This window comes from Bactrocera oleae, chromosome 3 (genome assembly GCF_042242935.1).
Source record: "Bactrocera oleae isolate idBacOlea1 chromosome 3, idBacOlea1, whole genome shotgun sequence".
In the NCBI taxonomy this organism is placed as follows: Eukaryota; Metazoa; Arthropoda; class Insecta; order Diptera; family Tephritidae; genus Bactrocera; species Bactrocera oleae.
The window spans coordinates 87,839,664-87,854,957 of record NC_091537.1 but is presented as its reverse complement, the minus strand read 5'-3'; the positions used below and the strand labels follow the sequence as shown (position 1 = coordinate 87,854,957).

The following is a 15,294-nucleotide window of genomic DNA, read 5'->3' as shown; positions in this document are numbered from 1 at the left end:
TTACCGGATTGTACTTTTTTTTTTGTTTGCTTAAAAAGTGTATAATTTCAAAAGTTTACGTGCCACAGCAAAAATTAGTGCAAATAAAAATTGATTATTACTCATACATACATAAACCAATATTTTTATATAGTTTACTAATTGAAAGAAAAGGGAGATATGTATATAAGCGCTTTAAGAATCAAGTAATGGCTTTGAATACTTTTGAAGTCCGCTTTAGTGAGAGTCCACACTGTAACTAGCATGCGCTCGGATTTGTTCGACCAAGAAGTATCAACATGCAGTCTTTTCGAGACCATGTGAGAAAAAATATGTGTGTTTTCTTTCCTTATCCTTGACACTCACATGATCTTGACGATTCTGCATGTCTTTAAGGCATCCATCTGATGTTCTTTATGTCATTTCCTGCATATGACATGATTGGCTTGACACTTCATAAGCTTGCGCGCTCTTCTTTTAAATTTTTTCTGAAGCTCAACTGGCTTCGTTTCATTTTGCATTAGTATTCCTGCAGCTCAGTAAAGTTTTGAACTATGTTAACTTTTCCTAACAGTATAGTAAGCCACTGTAAGACTTCGGTTATTATTGCTTCCTTTAAGCTAACCTAACTTCATCTTTTATATTCACTTGATTTTATAATCACTATTTTTTATTTCACTTAACAGTTACCGTTATGTTTGTATTGAATTCATGTAAAAAAAAACTTATGTAACAACAAAAGACTCTCTCAGCTTAAAATAGTGTTGAAATAAACAAATAAAAACCGTTAAAACTAAATACACTTACAACAATTCGAATGCTTATAGATTTCTTATACAATTATGGCAGTCGATTAAGTTCAAACTTCTATGCCTATGGTGTAATTAACTCTATGTGTTGTTGGTATATTTTTACTAGATAAATATTTTTAAAATTCTCAGCTCGCTCGTACACTTTCTCTCTCGCTCTCTTTACAACATTATATGTGCTATTTGTTTTTGTTATGCCTCATTTGAAGCATGCTGGCCCAACCTTAAAGCCAAAAGCTTGATCCGTACGCGCATAGTCCTGTGGATAGAAGTCCACTAATGGCAGATAATTGAGCCGTTTGGTACGTATCAATAGCACAGTCTCGCCATGCTGATTCGGTTGCTAGAGAAAAAAAGAAGATTGGATTCAAGAACTTTTAGAAAAAATAAGCTCTCAATTACCTGACACTCATCGCGCAGCACTTCCGGTTTAATATCTGTACCCTCGTGTGCGATTTCCATGTCGTTTTCGCCAAGCAACCGCAGCGACTGCGCATAACTCTTTGCCGCTGCACTGTACCAAGCCACCGAATTGCTGCAGATGTAGGTGAAATTCTGATGCGCTTCTTCAGTTAGCAGACGCAAGAACGTCAGTTGCACTGTGCCCACGCCGTCGTAAGTGATTTTTTCGCCACCACTTAGGCGTGAATACCAGTCAGGTTGGCCGGCTTGACGTCGCGGCACCAATGGCGCTTCAGCTGTGTGCGCATCCGGCTGTATGCAGGTCTCACCGCCGGCACTCATGTTACAGTAGACGTAGGTTGCATCGTCGGGCATGCCGGCGTTCGGATCGACCCAATACCAACCATTCTCGAATTGTGGATGCGCATAGTGTAGGTCACGACAGGTGCGCACGGGGTTGTCCTGGGTGCCAGTCGGTTTGCGCATGCGATCCATTTCTAAACGCATGCTGTAGATGGCGCTGTACATGTCCACCAATTTACCGGCCGCACCCGCTTCACCGTGTGGTGTTGGCTTCTTCTTACGTTTTCGCTTTGATTTCTTGTGATGGTCTTGTGTAGCGATTGTAGGTTCTGGCGCGGAGAGTACTCCCATAATTTCATTGAAGTCATCATCCTCCTCAAATGGCGCTAAATCCTCGTGCATGTCTACATCGCGTCGTCGACGTATTTCCGCTTTTGTACCTGAGTACTGTTGCATTTGGAAGAGCAGTTCTGGTGGTATAAGTGGTGCCTCAGCTGGTGCACCTGGTGGTCCAGCCGGTCCCGGTTGGCCCGTGTCACCTTTATTGCCCGCTTGACCTTCAGTTCCTTTAGGTCCTGGTGGACCGATTAGTCCAGTTTGTCCTTGTGGACCGTCATTGCCTTTAGGTCCGAGTGCTCCTACAGGACCCGGTTCGCCTTTGCGTCCCTCTGGTCCATGTGGGCCACGTAAGCCGCGATCACCTTTTTCACCTTGATCACCTTTCAATCCCACCATTCCTAATTCACCACGATGGCCTTTCGGCCCACGTCTACCACGATCACCTTTAGGTCCGGCTGGTCCTGGTTCCCCAATACTGCCTTCTTTTCCGGGTACACCTTCTGGCCCGGGCAAACCGGTTTCACCCACTTCACCCGGCAATCCTCTTGTACCAGGTTGTCCCTGCAGTCCGGGTAACCCTTGTGGGCCTAAAATACCTTGTGGTCCTTGTGGCCCCAAATCTCCTTTATCTCCTTTTTCCCCAATTGGTCCAGGGTTTCCTTGTAAGCCAGCTGGGCCTTCAGGACCTTGTTTTCCTGTTGGGCCAGGTTCACCTATTCTGCCTTCTGGTCCTATATCTCCGATTGGTCCCTGATCGCCTGGTTTTCCATCCTCACCGTCAGGTCCCACGTCACCTTTTGGTCCCATCAAACCGGGCTCACCTCTCGCGCCTGGATAACCACGTGGCCCAACAGTGCCTTTCGGTCCCTCTTGACCTTGTATGCCTTGGCGGCCAGGTGGGCCGATTGGTCCAGATTTACCTTGTTCTCCTTTAGGGCCTGGTGATCCAGGTTCCCCTGTTTTACCAATAGGACCCACAGGACCTGGTGGCCCTTGCGGTCCATCTGAACCTGTTGCACCTTGAGGACCACGGGGTCCAGGTTTTCCTTGTTGCCCATGCACTCCTACAAAAAAAAAAATGGAAATAGTATTTCTTAACTTAAAATTCATTTGAACAACAAACCTTTCAATCCTCTTCTGCCTTGTTCTCCTGGCAAACCCGGTGGTCCTATTGAACCCATCAGTCCATCATCTCCGCGCTCACCTTTAAAGCCTGCTGGCCCTGGTAAACCTTGAACGCCTGGTTTACCAACAGGTCCTGGTAGACCGTGTTTTCCATCTTCACCTTTAATACCTCTTCGACCAGTCTCTCCTGGCGGTCCCTTGTCACCTGGCGATCCAGGCGGACCAGATTCACCACGTGGCCCTTGTGCTCCGGTCGAACCTATTGGGCCCTAAAACATTTCATTATTAAATCATCTTGCCAGAATAAGTACTTAAATTCTACTTACCGGTTCTCCTCTACTTCCTTTCAGACCTTTCTCACCAGGTGGTCCAGTTTCTCCTTTGTCACCATCTTCACCAGGCGTACCTTGAGGACCCGGTGGTCCTGGTAAGCCACGTAATCCAGTCAAGCCATCTCTACCAGCTGGCCCAATCGGTCCTTTTTCACCAGGTTCACCTTTCGCACCAGGGGAACCAGCACTACCTGGGGGACCAGGGTTTCCTGGCGGACCTTGAGGACCAGAATTTCCAGGCTCCCCCGACTGACCTTTATCACCAGTATACCCAGGGGCACCTAGTAAACCTTGCTCTCCTTTCAGACCAGGTAATCCTGGCTGACCTTGATGACCACGTTCACCTGGAAAACCTGGAAGACCCGTTGCTCCCTGCGGTCCAGGGATTCCTATAGGACCAATCGGCCCAGATGGGCCTTCCTTGCCAGCTTCGCCAGGTAAGCCTGCTTCTCCTGGTAACCCTGGCAACCCTGGTGCTCCAGACTCTCCAATAGGACCTAGTTCACCAGGTGCTCCACGCGGTCCAATAACTCCGGGTTCTCCTGGTGGTCCAGGTTTTCCTGCTTCGCCCTTTAATAAAAAATAGTGCAATAAGTACATCTTATTTTAAACCTTCATACACTATACATACAGGCTGTCCTCGTTCTCCCGGTGGACCCATAACACCGTTCTTCCCATCTGCGCCAGGTGCACCTGGTAAACCAATGAAACCACGTGGGCCTTCTGTTCCTTGTGGCCCACTTTCACCTTGAGGCCCTGGTGCACCAGGTTGACCCGTGTCACCTTTCGGCCCGGGGTTACCATCGTTACCACGCCTTCCCCTTGAACCTCGAAAACCTCTAGGGCCCATTTCACCGCGTTCACCCGACTGTCCTTGTAACCCACGTTCTCCTTTTATACCCGCCGGTCCGGAAGTTCCAGTTGCGCCCTTGTCTCCTTTATCACCAGACGGACCAGGATAACCTTGAAATCCTTGTGGTCCTTGTTTACCCTTTTCGCCAGGTAAACCCTGTGAACCAGTTTCGCCTCTTGGACCCTCAAAACCTTTTGGTCCCTCTGGACCTTCAGGACCTGGGCTACCAGGTGAACCTGGTGATCCACGTTCACCAGGCAAACCAGCATCACCTTTTTCACCATCTAATCCTCTGTCGCCGTTATCGCCTTTATCACCAGGAGAACCGCGTTGTCCATCATCACCTTTAAGTCCGCGGGGTCCAGGGAATCCGACAGGACCTTGTACTCCTTGCATTCCTTGATCGCCCTTTGGCCCAATAGCGCCGGGTGTGCCCGCATGACCAGGTGCACCATCTGCCCCAGGCAAACCTGGAAGTCCAGGCTTACCAGGTGGTCCAGCAATGCCAGGCGGTCCAAGATTGCCTTGCGGGCCAGGTGCGCCAGGAGGCCCATTCGTACCTATTTGCCCTGCAGGCCCTGCTGGCCCAGTTAAACCAGTAGCACCTTTCGCTCCCTGTTGGCCTTCTGCCCCTTGTAACCCTGGATTGCCTGCAGGCCCTGGAAAACCACGTGGTCCTGGGAAACCGCGAGGACCCTTAAGATATTGTTTCAAAAGTTAATATAGAACCATGTAATATTTCTTAAATAATTCACCAACTCTCCGGGTAAGCCAGGCAAACCTGGTGGCCCCTCTTCGCCTGGATGTCCTTCTACACCTTGTTGGCCTTTCTCACCCGTTACGCCTGGTAAACCACGATGACCTTTTTCACCCGGCAAACCAATAGGACCCATTGGACCAATTTCACCCTTTGGTCCCTGTGGGCCGACTGCCCCGCGTTCTCCATCTCTGCCTGAACGACCACGACGTCCATCACGTCCCGATGGTCCACTAGGTCCTCGCAATCCACGTAACCCCTGCCGAAGGTATATATTCTAAACGTTAGGTCAATATGTAAAGCAGGAAATTAGAAAAAGATTTAATTACCGGTTCCCCAACATCGCCAGGCTCGCCCTTATCACCACGTTGACCCGGTACACCTGGTGGACCAGGCACTCCTGTGAGACCCATCGGGCCTTCGGATCCACGCAAAGCCATCTGAAATCGAAATTTTAGATATTTTATCAATAGCCGACATCAAATCGCATAGTTTTCAACAACTTGCCATGTGTTGAGATATCATTTGCCGCAGAGCCTCCGACTGTGTATCCGGTCCCTTCTCACTGCCACCCTGTGTTGTCTGTAATAAATAAAATAAATTATATAATTTTACGTATTCTGAATGTTATTAATCAAACTCTCATACAGGAACTACAAACACATGCCCTGGCGGTCCTTGTATGCCTTGAGTCCCCGCCAAACCATCTCGACCAGCTTCACCTTTTGGGCCTGGGTCTCCCGGAGGCCCTGGGGTGCCAGTATAACCTCTTGGGCCAGGATAACAAATGGTGTTACTACCGCCAACAACATAGCCGGGATCTGACGAATTCTGTTTGGGGCCACCGTTTCTTCGTCCATCTAAATTTCGATTTACCGCGGGGTTGAGGGGCTCCGTAGAATTTACGTTAGCTTCATTGCCATCGGTCTCCACCCTCTTTCTGGCTTCTTTATTGTCATTTGTTTCTTTTGTAGAGGGTGTGGTAAGATCTACATAATTATCAAAATTCAAATCCATGCCATTTCCGTCGATGGCATACTCATCCAAATCAACGCTATCAAATTCTGCTGGAAAATTTGGTAGAGCAGCACTTTCTCTGCCAGCCTCACCACCATTTCCGTTAATCGCGATTTCGCTAATACCCTTAATTTCTTGTTCCTGTCTTCGCCCAACTCCGTTCAATTGAAGATTTCCAATTAAATCGCCACTATCTACCAGAGGTCTCGAGCTATAGCTACGTGAATTGCTATACTGAAAATTCGGGCCCCTTTCCTGGGCACCACCACCGCCACCAATAACAGCTTCATTTAATGCTCCGCCATTCAATCGCCTTCTACCCTCAAAAAGACCGAGCGTGTCTCCACCCAAACCTGTTCCATCGCCGCCCCCCGCACCTGCTCGCCCATTGCCGCTGTTGCTCGATGATGATGACCATGACCAACTGACACCTCCACCACCACCACCATCACCACCACCGCTTGTATACCGCTCTAGAGTAACAACTCCTTGTTGGACACAAGGTGTTGCATAACGTGTACAAACTTCATAACCCGCTTCCGGACTATTTACAATGGCCATCAATTGCACATCACCAGCGAAAAATCCCTGATCATTTGTCATTTGTGCGCCAGTAAGTATTAGGCCATTCGTTGAAATCGTGCTGCCACGAGAACGTTCCACTCTTCGCGTCACCTGTTTGGTACAATCCACCACCAAAGTTGCAGCCGTGCCTTTCACACTCACACCAATGCGATGCCAATTCGTATCACTTATACCAATCCCGAAATTAATGGTGTTACGTTGGTTGAAAGTTGCATCTGATTGCTCATAGCTAAGACTAATCTCTTTGCCAAGGCTAAGTGAGAGCACCTCCTCACTCTCGTCCGAATAGATGGTAAAAACGGGCGCCTTCGTTGGATTCGTTTGATTGCTGCGTAAAGCCAAAATAATTGAAAAGTCCGTGGGAAAGCCATCGGGAAAGGCTTGCGCGGTTTGTATCGTAAGCATAGCATCTTTGGAAATGCGAAAAGCTGGCGAACTGTATACTTGATAAAGATTACGTTCCACGCCGCACATGCCCGGTACACCAGTGATACCAGGCGGCAGTTCGGGTAAACCGAACTCGCGTATTAAATCCACAAAGCCAGCTGGAAAGTGTAAAATATAAGCGTTATACAAAATGTAATATTTATTCGACTGTAAAAAGTTTGAAAAGCTTACTTAGAGTTAGCGGAATTTTTGCTACTTTTCATTTTATTTGGGGGTACTTCTCAAAATATCTTCAATCTGTGGACTTCCAGAAGTGAAAACTAATGCACTTATTGCTTTCGGAGATTATATGAAAGTATTTCGATTCTCGTATTAAAGAACAGTACTACTTATTTGTTTAAAATATGTAGATTTAAGTTTGACGAGTCAAGGCGACCCGTAATCTCGATATGCGTAAAATAAAATGGCTCGGGTTCTTAGTTATACGGAAAGTATTCTGATTTAGTTTTAAAAAATAAAAACACACAATTCAGAGGGCGAAAATTATGTGAGTGAATAAATATCTCCATCGCGGTGTCTATTTTTACGAAATTACGAAGTAGGAAGCTTTGTGAAACTCATTTAGATAATTACACCCGGAACAACAGTTAGGTTCGTCACAAAGTTTGTTACAGTTTGTTGACGAGATTTATAAATGTCCGTCGGTCTGATCTGAAATTTTGCTCAAGTCCTTTTATTTCAAAGAAGCTGCTCAGTTGTCAGAAACGCCGGTATATGTTCTTACAGCATACAGCTGCCATACAAACTGATCGATTAAAATCAAGTCCTTGTATGGAAAACGTTTTCATTTGGCAAAATATCTTTACGAAGTTCGGCATGGATTATTGTCAAGGCAACGCTACTTAAAACTACTCAACTACTACACTACTGTCGCCTGCTTGTCTAAACATCGCAAGGTATTAGTAAACTACAATAAACAACAAAGGCAATCAATTAAATCAGTTAGGCCTTTGATAAATCCATGTCGATACAGCAAAAATATGGATCACTGCTAACGACCTTCAGCGCCTCTTGTGCCGATCGGTCAGTGACGTCAATGCCACGACAATTGGTCATTGACACACAAAAATCAGTGCAGCAACGAGTAACCACGAACACTGACAGCTGTGATTAGCAAATACGAACAAACGTCAAGTAATGACAAATCAATTTTGATCGATAAAACAGCAATGAGAATGCGGAGTATGCGCCTTTGATTTTGTTTTTGTAAATTTGCAAATTGGAAAGAAAATTTGCGCTAACTATATGTAGAATTGAGAGGAGTTGAAGAGAGTGTCGAGTGCTGCTAATGGTTTCTGCAATTCATTTTTATGTGCAGGAAGAAGAAGAAAAGAACTTTGCTGGAAGCCAGCAGACACTTTATACCATGCACTCATGTAATGGAACATAACGACATTCAACGTCATGCTCAAAAGTGATGCGCGACATATCTAGTTGACATACATACTTGGTCGCATGTCCGGCGTCACATATGATTAAACTTTATGACTGATATGTAGTTTTATGAAAAAAAGAGAATACTAAAAATCATATCGCTTCATTGCGCACAATTTTAACACTTTGACGATGCTTTTTCCGATATTTTCAAATAGTATTCTATATATGTATGTGTGTGTGTGGCGCTGTCTGTTTGGGTAATTAAGCACAAATTTGACTGTATGCGAATGATAAAAGTTTGCCGCTTTTTAATGGCTTTAAAGCCGACAAATAGGCTTCTGTGAATATGAATATGTATTTGCAAGTGTAGAATAGAATGATGATATATAATTATTAGTATCACTAGAACTAATTAGACAGTAATCGCTTTATTTTTGGTGCGAAAAAATTAGGTCGATGGGATACCAGGAATTTCGATAACACGATTTTGTGAATTTTTGAAATCAGTTAGACCTTGAGATGCATACTTATATCCTGAACAGAGTATATTGAATTTGCAAGGAGGTTTGTAACACCCAGAAGGAAATGTCGGAAATTCTATAAGGTCATATACATATGAATAAATGATCAGCGTGACGAGCTAAGTCGATTTAGCCATGTCCCTCTGTCTGTATATACGCGAACTAGTCTCTTAGTTTTTGAGATATCGATGTGAAATCTTACACACGTCTTTTGCTTATATCAAATTTGTTGAAACCGCCGATATTGGAATACTAAAGGTTATATCTGCCATACAAACTGACCGATTCAAACTCAAGTCCTTAAGTATGGGAAACTTTTTTATTTGACATGGATTATTTTCCAAGCCAGCGGTATAATATCTGAATATATTATTCAGATCGGAACCCTATAGCATACAGTCGCCATAACCAAAATTTCACGTAAGGAAATAACAAAAAAAATGTCCATATATTATATATGTTTTCAGAGTCAACCTGAGTGGACAATACTTGGCCGACAAATACTTGGATTCGTTCTGGTTTCGTCGAACCGGGGATCCTGGTAACGTCATGTCAAATAGACAGTGAAATATTTTACTTACAAGAAGATTTGCCTCTAGATCTCAACATTCCCTTTAATATTAACAAATATAAAACAAGTTTTTACGTATCCAAGAAAGAACATAGAACATAACAAACAGGGTTAATATTTATTTCGAAATATATCTACGTTCACAAATGAAAATCTATTTCTATAAATATTATTATTTAAAAAAAAAAAAAAAATACTCACCATTATTTGGCTCCGCTGCCGCTGCAGTTGTTAAATGTGAAGCCAGTACAGTCACACCAAAAACAATATATAAGCCAATTTCAGTGAGTCCATTTAAATGATGATTTCGCAACATAGCATTCCATGAGATCTTCATGTTTCGAAGTACTACTGATGCCGCACTGATTCACCCAAATGTGTGGCGAATTCAGCGCATCAAAACACAAATTTTATTTTAAAAGTTAAAGCAAGTTCACAATTTAGTTAAAAAATAGTTGCACTTCATTGTTGGCATTGACACTTTAATTGCACTAAAAACTTATTTTTTGAATGGAAATAAATATAAATATATAAAATATAAAAAAAAATATATAAATATATAAAAAATGAAAAAAAAAAATATAAATATATAAAAAATATAAAAAAAATATAATATATATAAAAAATAATAACGGTTAATTAATTAAATTAATTAATAAAATTAATCAAATAATAACAGATAACATTTTATTTTTAAACTCGTTATTGTAATTAATTAATTTTTTTATTTAACGGTTTTTTATAACTTTATATACCAATAAATATATTTTTTTGATTTTTTTTTGCAATTTTATTAAAGATTTTAATTTTTTCGTATTTTTTGAATTATTTCTTTTTATTCAATATTATTTTTTAATATCAATATTTGATTTCACTTTGTAATTTATAGTTTAAAAAGTCAGATTATTAGTCACTTTACTAAAACTTGCTTTACTATTCAATTGTATCTTATAATTTTGATTTTATCCGTTTCTTTTTGGCTTTTGTTAATTTTTTATACCAATAAGATGTTTTTATTATAATTTATTTTTGTAAAGTATTCGAGTTTTTAAGTTTTAGATTAAAAAATATATACTAAATATATATATGTATTTTTTTTTCATATTTATTTAAATTTTTTTTTATGTTTACAAACTTTTTTTGATTATTTTTTGCGTTAGACTTGATATCTCCAAATTCAAGATGGACATATCTTTCGTACATATGGGATATAGGTCATATATACATTATTTAATAAATAGAGATACATAATATACTATTTCGCGTCGAGTTCCTTAAAGAATAAAAGTAATCTAGTCGATCCAAAACTGGAGTGTTCTTTTGCGTCGAACTTCTTTCTGCACTGTTACTTTTTCAGTTTGGGTATTTTTTTTACATTAAAAATTCTGTGTTTGGCGATTGAATTACGGGCCTCTTCCAATTTTTTAAAATTAATTATCAGATTTATAGCTCGTAACATTATTTCTTTATTTATATAAAATATTTAATTTATTTGTTTTCTATTATTTTTTATTTCAATGTATTTTATTTTCATTTAGATAATAATTTTACGTAACCTTAAAATTTTTTTTTTGAAATATTTTGATTAAAATATTTTTAATTTAGCTTGTAGAACTATTACGCAAACTTTTAATTTTTTTAAATATTTTTTTAGAACTATTTTGCTGATTTGTGTTATGAAATTATTATAAATTTTTGCAATATTTTTTTTTTAAATATGCTTTTAATATAATTTGTTTTATTATTTTATTTTAGGCTATTAAAATTTTTTTTTTTAATATTTTAACTTTTTGTAATAGTTCATTTAATTAAGTAATTTCGTATTTTTTCAATGCATTTTAAATATATTTCCATTATTTTAGTTTAGATTATAGATATATTACTAAATGTTTTAATTTATTTTTTTTTCGAATATTTTACTTTTAGTAATTTTATTTTATATTATAGATTTACTACGCAATGTTATAAATTAATTTTTTTATTATTTGATAAATTATTTTTTATTATTTTATTTTTGAAGTATTATGTAATATTGCAATTATATATATATTTTTTTTTAATTTTATTTATATTTTTTTTTTAATTATTGAATTGTTACGTAATGTTTTATTTTTAGTTTTTTTTTAATATTTAATTTAAAGAAAATTAAATTTTATTTTTTTTTTAATTATTTAAGTTATTGTGTAATGTTTTATGATTTTTTAATATTTCATAAATATTTTTGTTATTTTTTCATTTTTGATTTTTTGAATTAATATGTAATCTTTAGCAATAATAAATATTTTTTTCAAATTTTTAAATTTCTTTATAATAATTCCTTGAATTATTCTTATTTTTTCAATGTATTTTATTTTATTATTTTTTTTTTAGAATTATTACTAAATGTTATAATTTTTTTTTTTTTCAAATATATGGTTTATAGTAATTTTATTTTATACCATAGAATATTACGCAATCTTACAATTTAATTTTTTTAATATTATATTTATAACAGTTTTTTGTTTTAAAATTATTTAAATTATTGTGTAATATTGTAATATGTTTTATGTTTTTTTTTAAATTTTATACTTTTTTTTTGAATTATTATGATTCTTATTATTTATTAATATTTTTTCAATGTTTTTTATTTTATTATTATTTTTGTTTTATATTATTAAATTGTTACGTAATGTTTTATTACTAGGTGTTTTTTTTCAAATATTATATTTTAAATTATAGAATTATTACGTAATATTTTAATACAATATTTTTATTCTTGTTTTTATTATTTTGTTCAATATTATTGAATTGTTCTGTAATTTTGAAATAATTAGAAATTATTATTTTTTATTATTTTCTATTATTGCATTACTGCGCAGTCTTGTAATTTTATTTAATTTTTTCAAATAATATATTTAAACTTATTTTGTTATTTTATTTAAAATTATATTATTACTTAATCTTGTAATTGAATTTTGTTTTAAATAGATTATATTTAGTATTTATTAATACATTTTTCCAAAACATTTTTCATGTCTCGCGATAAGCGTGGGAATTCGGTGCACATTTAACTATCACACAGGCTATTGACGCTACTGACACAGTTTTTGCACCTTCTTTGATAAGCAACCGAGCTTATCAGTGCCTAACACTGACCTAGGCTAAGGCCTCGGACGATTTCAAAAGACACCAAAAATAATTCACCACTATGCCACGCGTTTCAGAGCGACAAAACTTCAGAGAGGTTTAGAGCAGTTTGAGTAATTTAAAATAAATAAATTTCTTTTTTTCATATTTAATAATAAATAAAAAATCAAATGAGACTAAAAAGTTGCTTTCATTGATAAAGCGCGGCGCTATCTAAACCGGCGGCCGGTTGGCCCATTCACAACACATTTGTATGTAAATAAATTCTTTCCGATCTATAAATATGTATGTCATCAGCTGTTCATAGTAACTGTATATATGTTTGTTTGGCAGCAGAAAAGCAGCTGATAAGAACGCCGAAAAATTTTGAACACATTTTAAGTCCGAGTTCCGAGTTCCAACACAGCCAGCGACGCAATCAAGCGGATGCGTCTACAAGCGGACAGGGCCGAAATTTAATTTTAGTTTCGCTGCTTTCGTTTAGTTTGGATGCTTGATAACATTATGAACTTTTTATTAGCAAAATAGATGACTTTATCACAAAAAGCTCGCTCGCTGCGCCAGCGAATGCAAAGAACCCAAAGTTTTTGTAGCATAATTGAGGAAATGGTTGAAGATTTTTTTTTCTTAAATTAGTAAAACTTATATTTTTAGCAACAATTTTGAGAAAAAATTTTCAAAATTTTATATAATTCAAAATAGCACACAGTAACTAATTGGAAATCAGTCAAAAACCCATCAGAAGCATCAAAAATATCCTTCTGTAAACTTTTGTGGTACAAAAAATTTGTATTTCCTCTTTAAAAACTTTTTCAAAATCACGTTTTCTTATAAAAATATCGAAAACGTTTTCAAAAATCACTTTTTTTAGTTTCAAAGTACCGAAAATCAAAAATGAAATGCCTTGCACATATATTTGAAGACAGTTATGTCACTTCCGGTTGACCCCGTTAACTTTAGATCGCTTTAATTGCACTTTTCCCACAATTATTTTTCATGAAATATTATTCTTCCACGTTAATTTTATTATTATTTATCCACAAATATCTTTTTACTAACATTTTTGTTTGAAAAAGTGGATTTTTTTATTTTTTCAGCTTATCACCTAACCTCAATCAAGCACTTCTCCAGCCATTCACTTTACTTGCACAAAAATCCTTATTTTATTTTCCGAATCCACAAACTGAAACCAACGGCCGACGAACACGAACTGAGCCAACGGTATTTGAAGTTGCATTTAGGAAGCTCGAATTGATGTTGCGATCTCAATGACGATCACTTTAGTAGAGCGCGTTGTGGTTGGCGGCTTGCTAGTGTGGTGAATATGAGGGTACTTAAATAAGCTTAAGAGCGTGAAGGCTTTTTTTTAGGAATAGAAAACTGTGATTTGGACTTATGTTTTTTTTTAGTTAATGACCTTTCTAGCGTGCAGTAACACATATTCTAGATGTTCGGACTCCTCACACATACCTTTTTAAGGAAGGTCAATTAAAGAACAACTTTGTGGTCTACAGACACAAGGTCTTCTTTCAGTTTTTCTAACACTAGAAAGATTTATCTAGCAGCTCTAAAATATATTTGGAGTTCTTATTAAACACCAAAATTTTGAAAGTAATAGCCAGGATATGATGCGTAATCCATTTAGATACTATACCTTTAAACTCCACAGGTCCTATCAAAAATATAGTAGCTTTAAGGTTCTAACTTTCTACCAAGTGTCATTGGAGAGAGACTACCATTGGCACTTATTTCCAGAGCCGATATTATCAAGAGAATTTAAGGAATTCAAAGTCTCACTGGGCATTAAAAGTGGAGGACTTCATACTTAAGGAGTACCTTCGTAGGAGCACAATTCAATGGTATACAGACGGTTCGAAAACGGCAGATGGAATTGGGGTTGGTATAGTGCGATTACGTACCAAACTGTCAGTGAAGTTCTAGAGAAAACTAACACGGGGTACAAATTGTCATTCTCAGTGATAGTCAAGCGGCACTTCAGCCAATCTCGTCCGTTTAAATAAAATCGATAATGGAAATAATCTAGCCAATCTACTGGCGATTACGAGTCCGATAGGACCGGCCCCGTTCTTTGCTGTGGCCCCCACACCCTACGAGAGGAGCTACGGAAAGAAGAAAGGGCAGGTAGAAAACGCAACTGGCAACAAGTGCCTGGGCTTCGACAAAACAGTTCAAGAAACTAATTTAAATAACAATCAAATTCGGCTTAAAATCTTTCGTCAAGCAATACGTGCTTTAAAAATTTTTGGAAAACATTTAAGAACACTTAAATAACCTCTATACCTATTTTAAAAGACATTTTTTCAGTTTCCGACACCATTTCATTCGAAAACAAGAGAAAACGTTAACTTCGGCTGCATCGAAACTAAAATACCCTTCACCGGTCAGTTTGTATAGCTGTCAATGGTATATGCTATAGTTGTGCGATATGAACAACTTCTTCGGAGATTGTAGCCTGCTTAGGAGAGATTTTCTGCAATTTTCAAGACATACAATTCTTCGGACCCTCTGGACGACTGCACTCGAGCTCATTGGTTGAAAATGTCGCTATAATTCGCCAACAGCGGGACTTACTAGTTGTCTACTTCTCCCTGTACACTCTTGCTCCACCAAACAAAATGTTATAGACCACATCTCAGTTAATCCAATATCTGTTAGACCTTACCACCACCACCACCTCGTGCTAAAAACACTCTGTACATTTAATACACGTAGACATGGCAAAATAAATTA

General features: G+C 38.0%; 1 protein-coding gene across 1 annotated transcript; it reads right to left on the bottom strand.

The window, feature by feature from the left end:
• Positions 1-837: 837 nt before the first annotated feature.
• LOC106614852 (collagen alpha-1(XI) chain) lies at positions 838-13,864 on the bottom strand. The gene is made up of 11 exons (XM_014230778.3): positions 13,654-13,864; positions 9,619-9,915; positions 5,548-7,046; positions 5,407-5,481; positions 5,229-5,339; positions 4,898-5,158; positions 3,921-4,838; positions 3,284-3,859; positions 2,956-3,226; positions 1,191-2,896; positions 838-1,131 (listed from the first exon to the last, which is right to left on the bottom strand). The coding sequence occupies exons 2-11, from the start codon at positions 9,752-9,754 to the stop codon at positions 988-990; spliced, it is 5,697 nt and encodes a 1,898-aa protein (XP_014086253.3). The 5' UTR covers positions 9,755-9,915; positions 13,654-13,864; the 3' UTR covers positions 838-987.
• Positions 13,865-15,294: the final 1,430 nt, after the last annotated feature.

Coding starts and splice junctions, on each gene's coding strand:
- LOC106614852 (XM_014230778.3), bottom strand. CDS start 9,754: ATGAAGATCTCATGGAATGCTATGTTGCGAAATCATCATTTAAATGGA. Junction 5,159..5,228: donor CTGGCGATGTTGGGGAACCG/GTAATTAAATCT, acceptor TACCTTCGGCAG/GGGTTACGTGGATTGCGAGG. Junction 2,897..2,955: donor AGGCAGAAGAGGATTGAAAG/GTTTGTTGTTCA, acceptor TTTTTTTTGTAG/GAGTGCATGGGCAACAAGGA.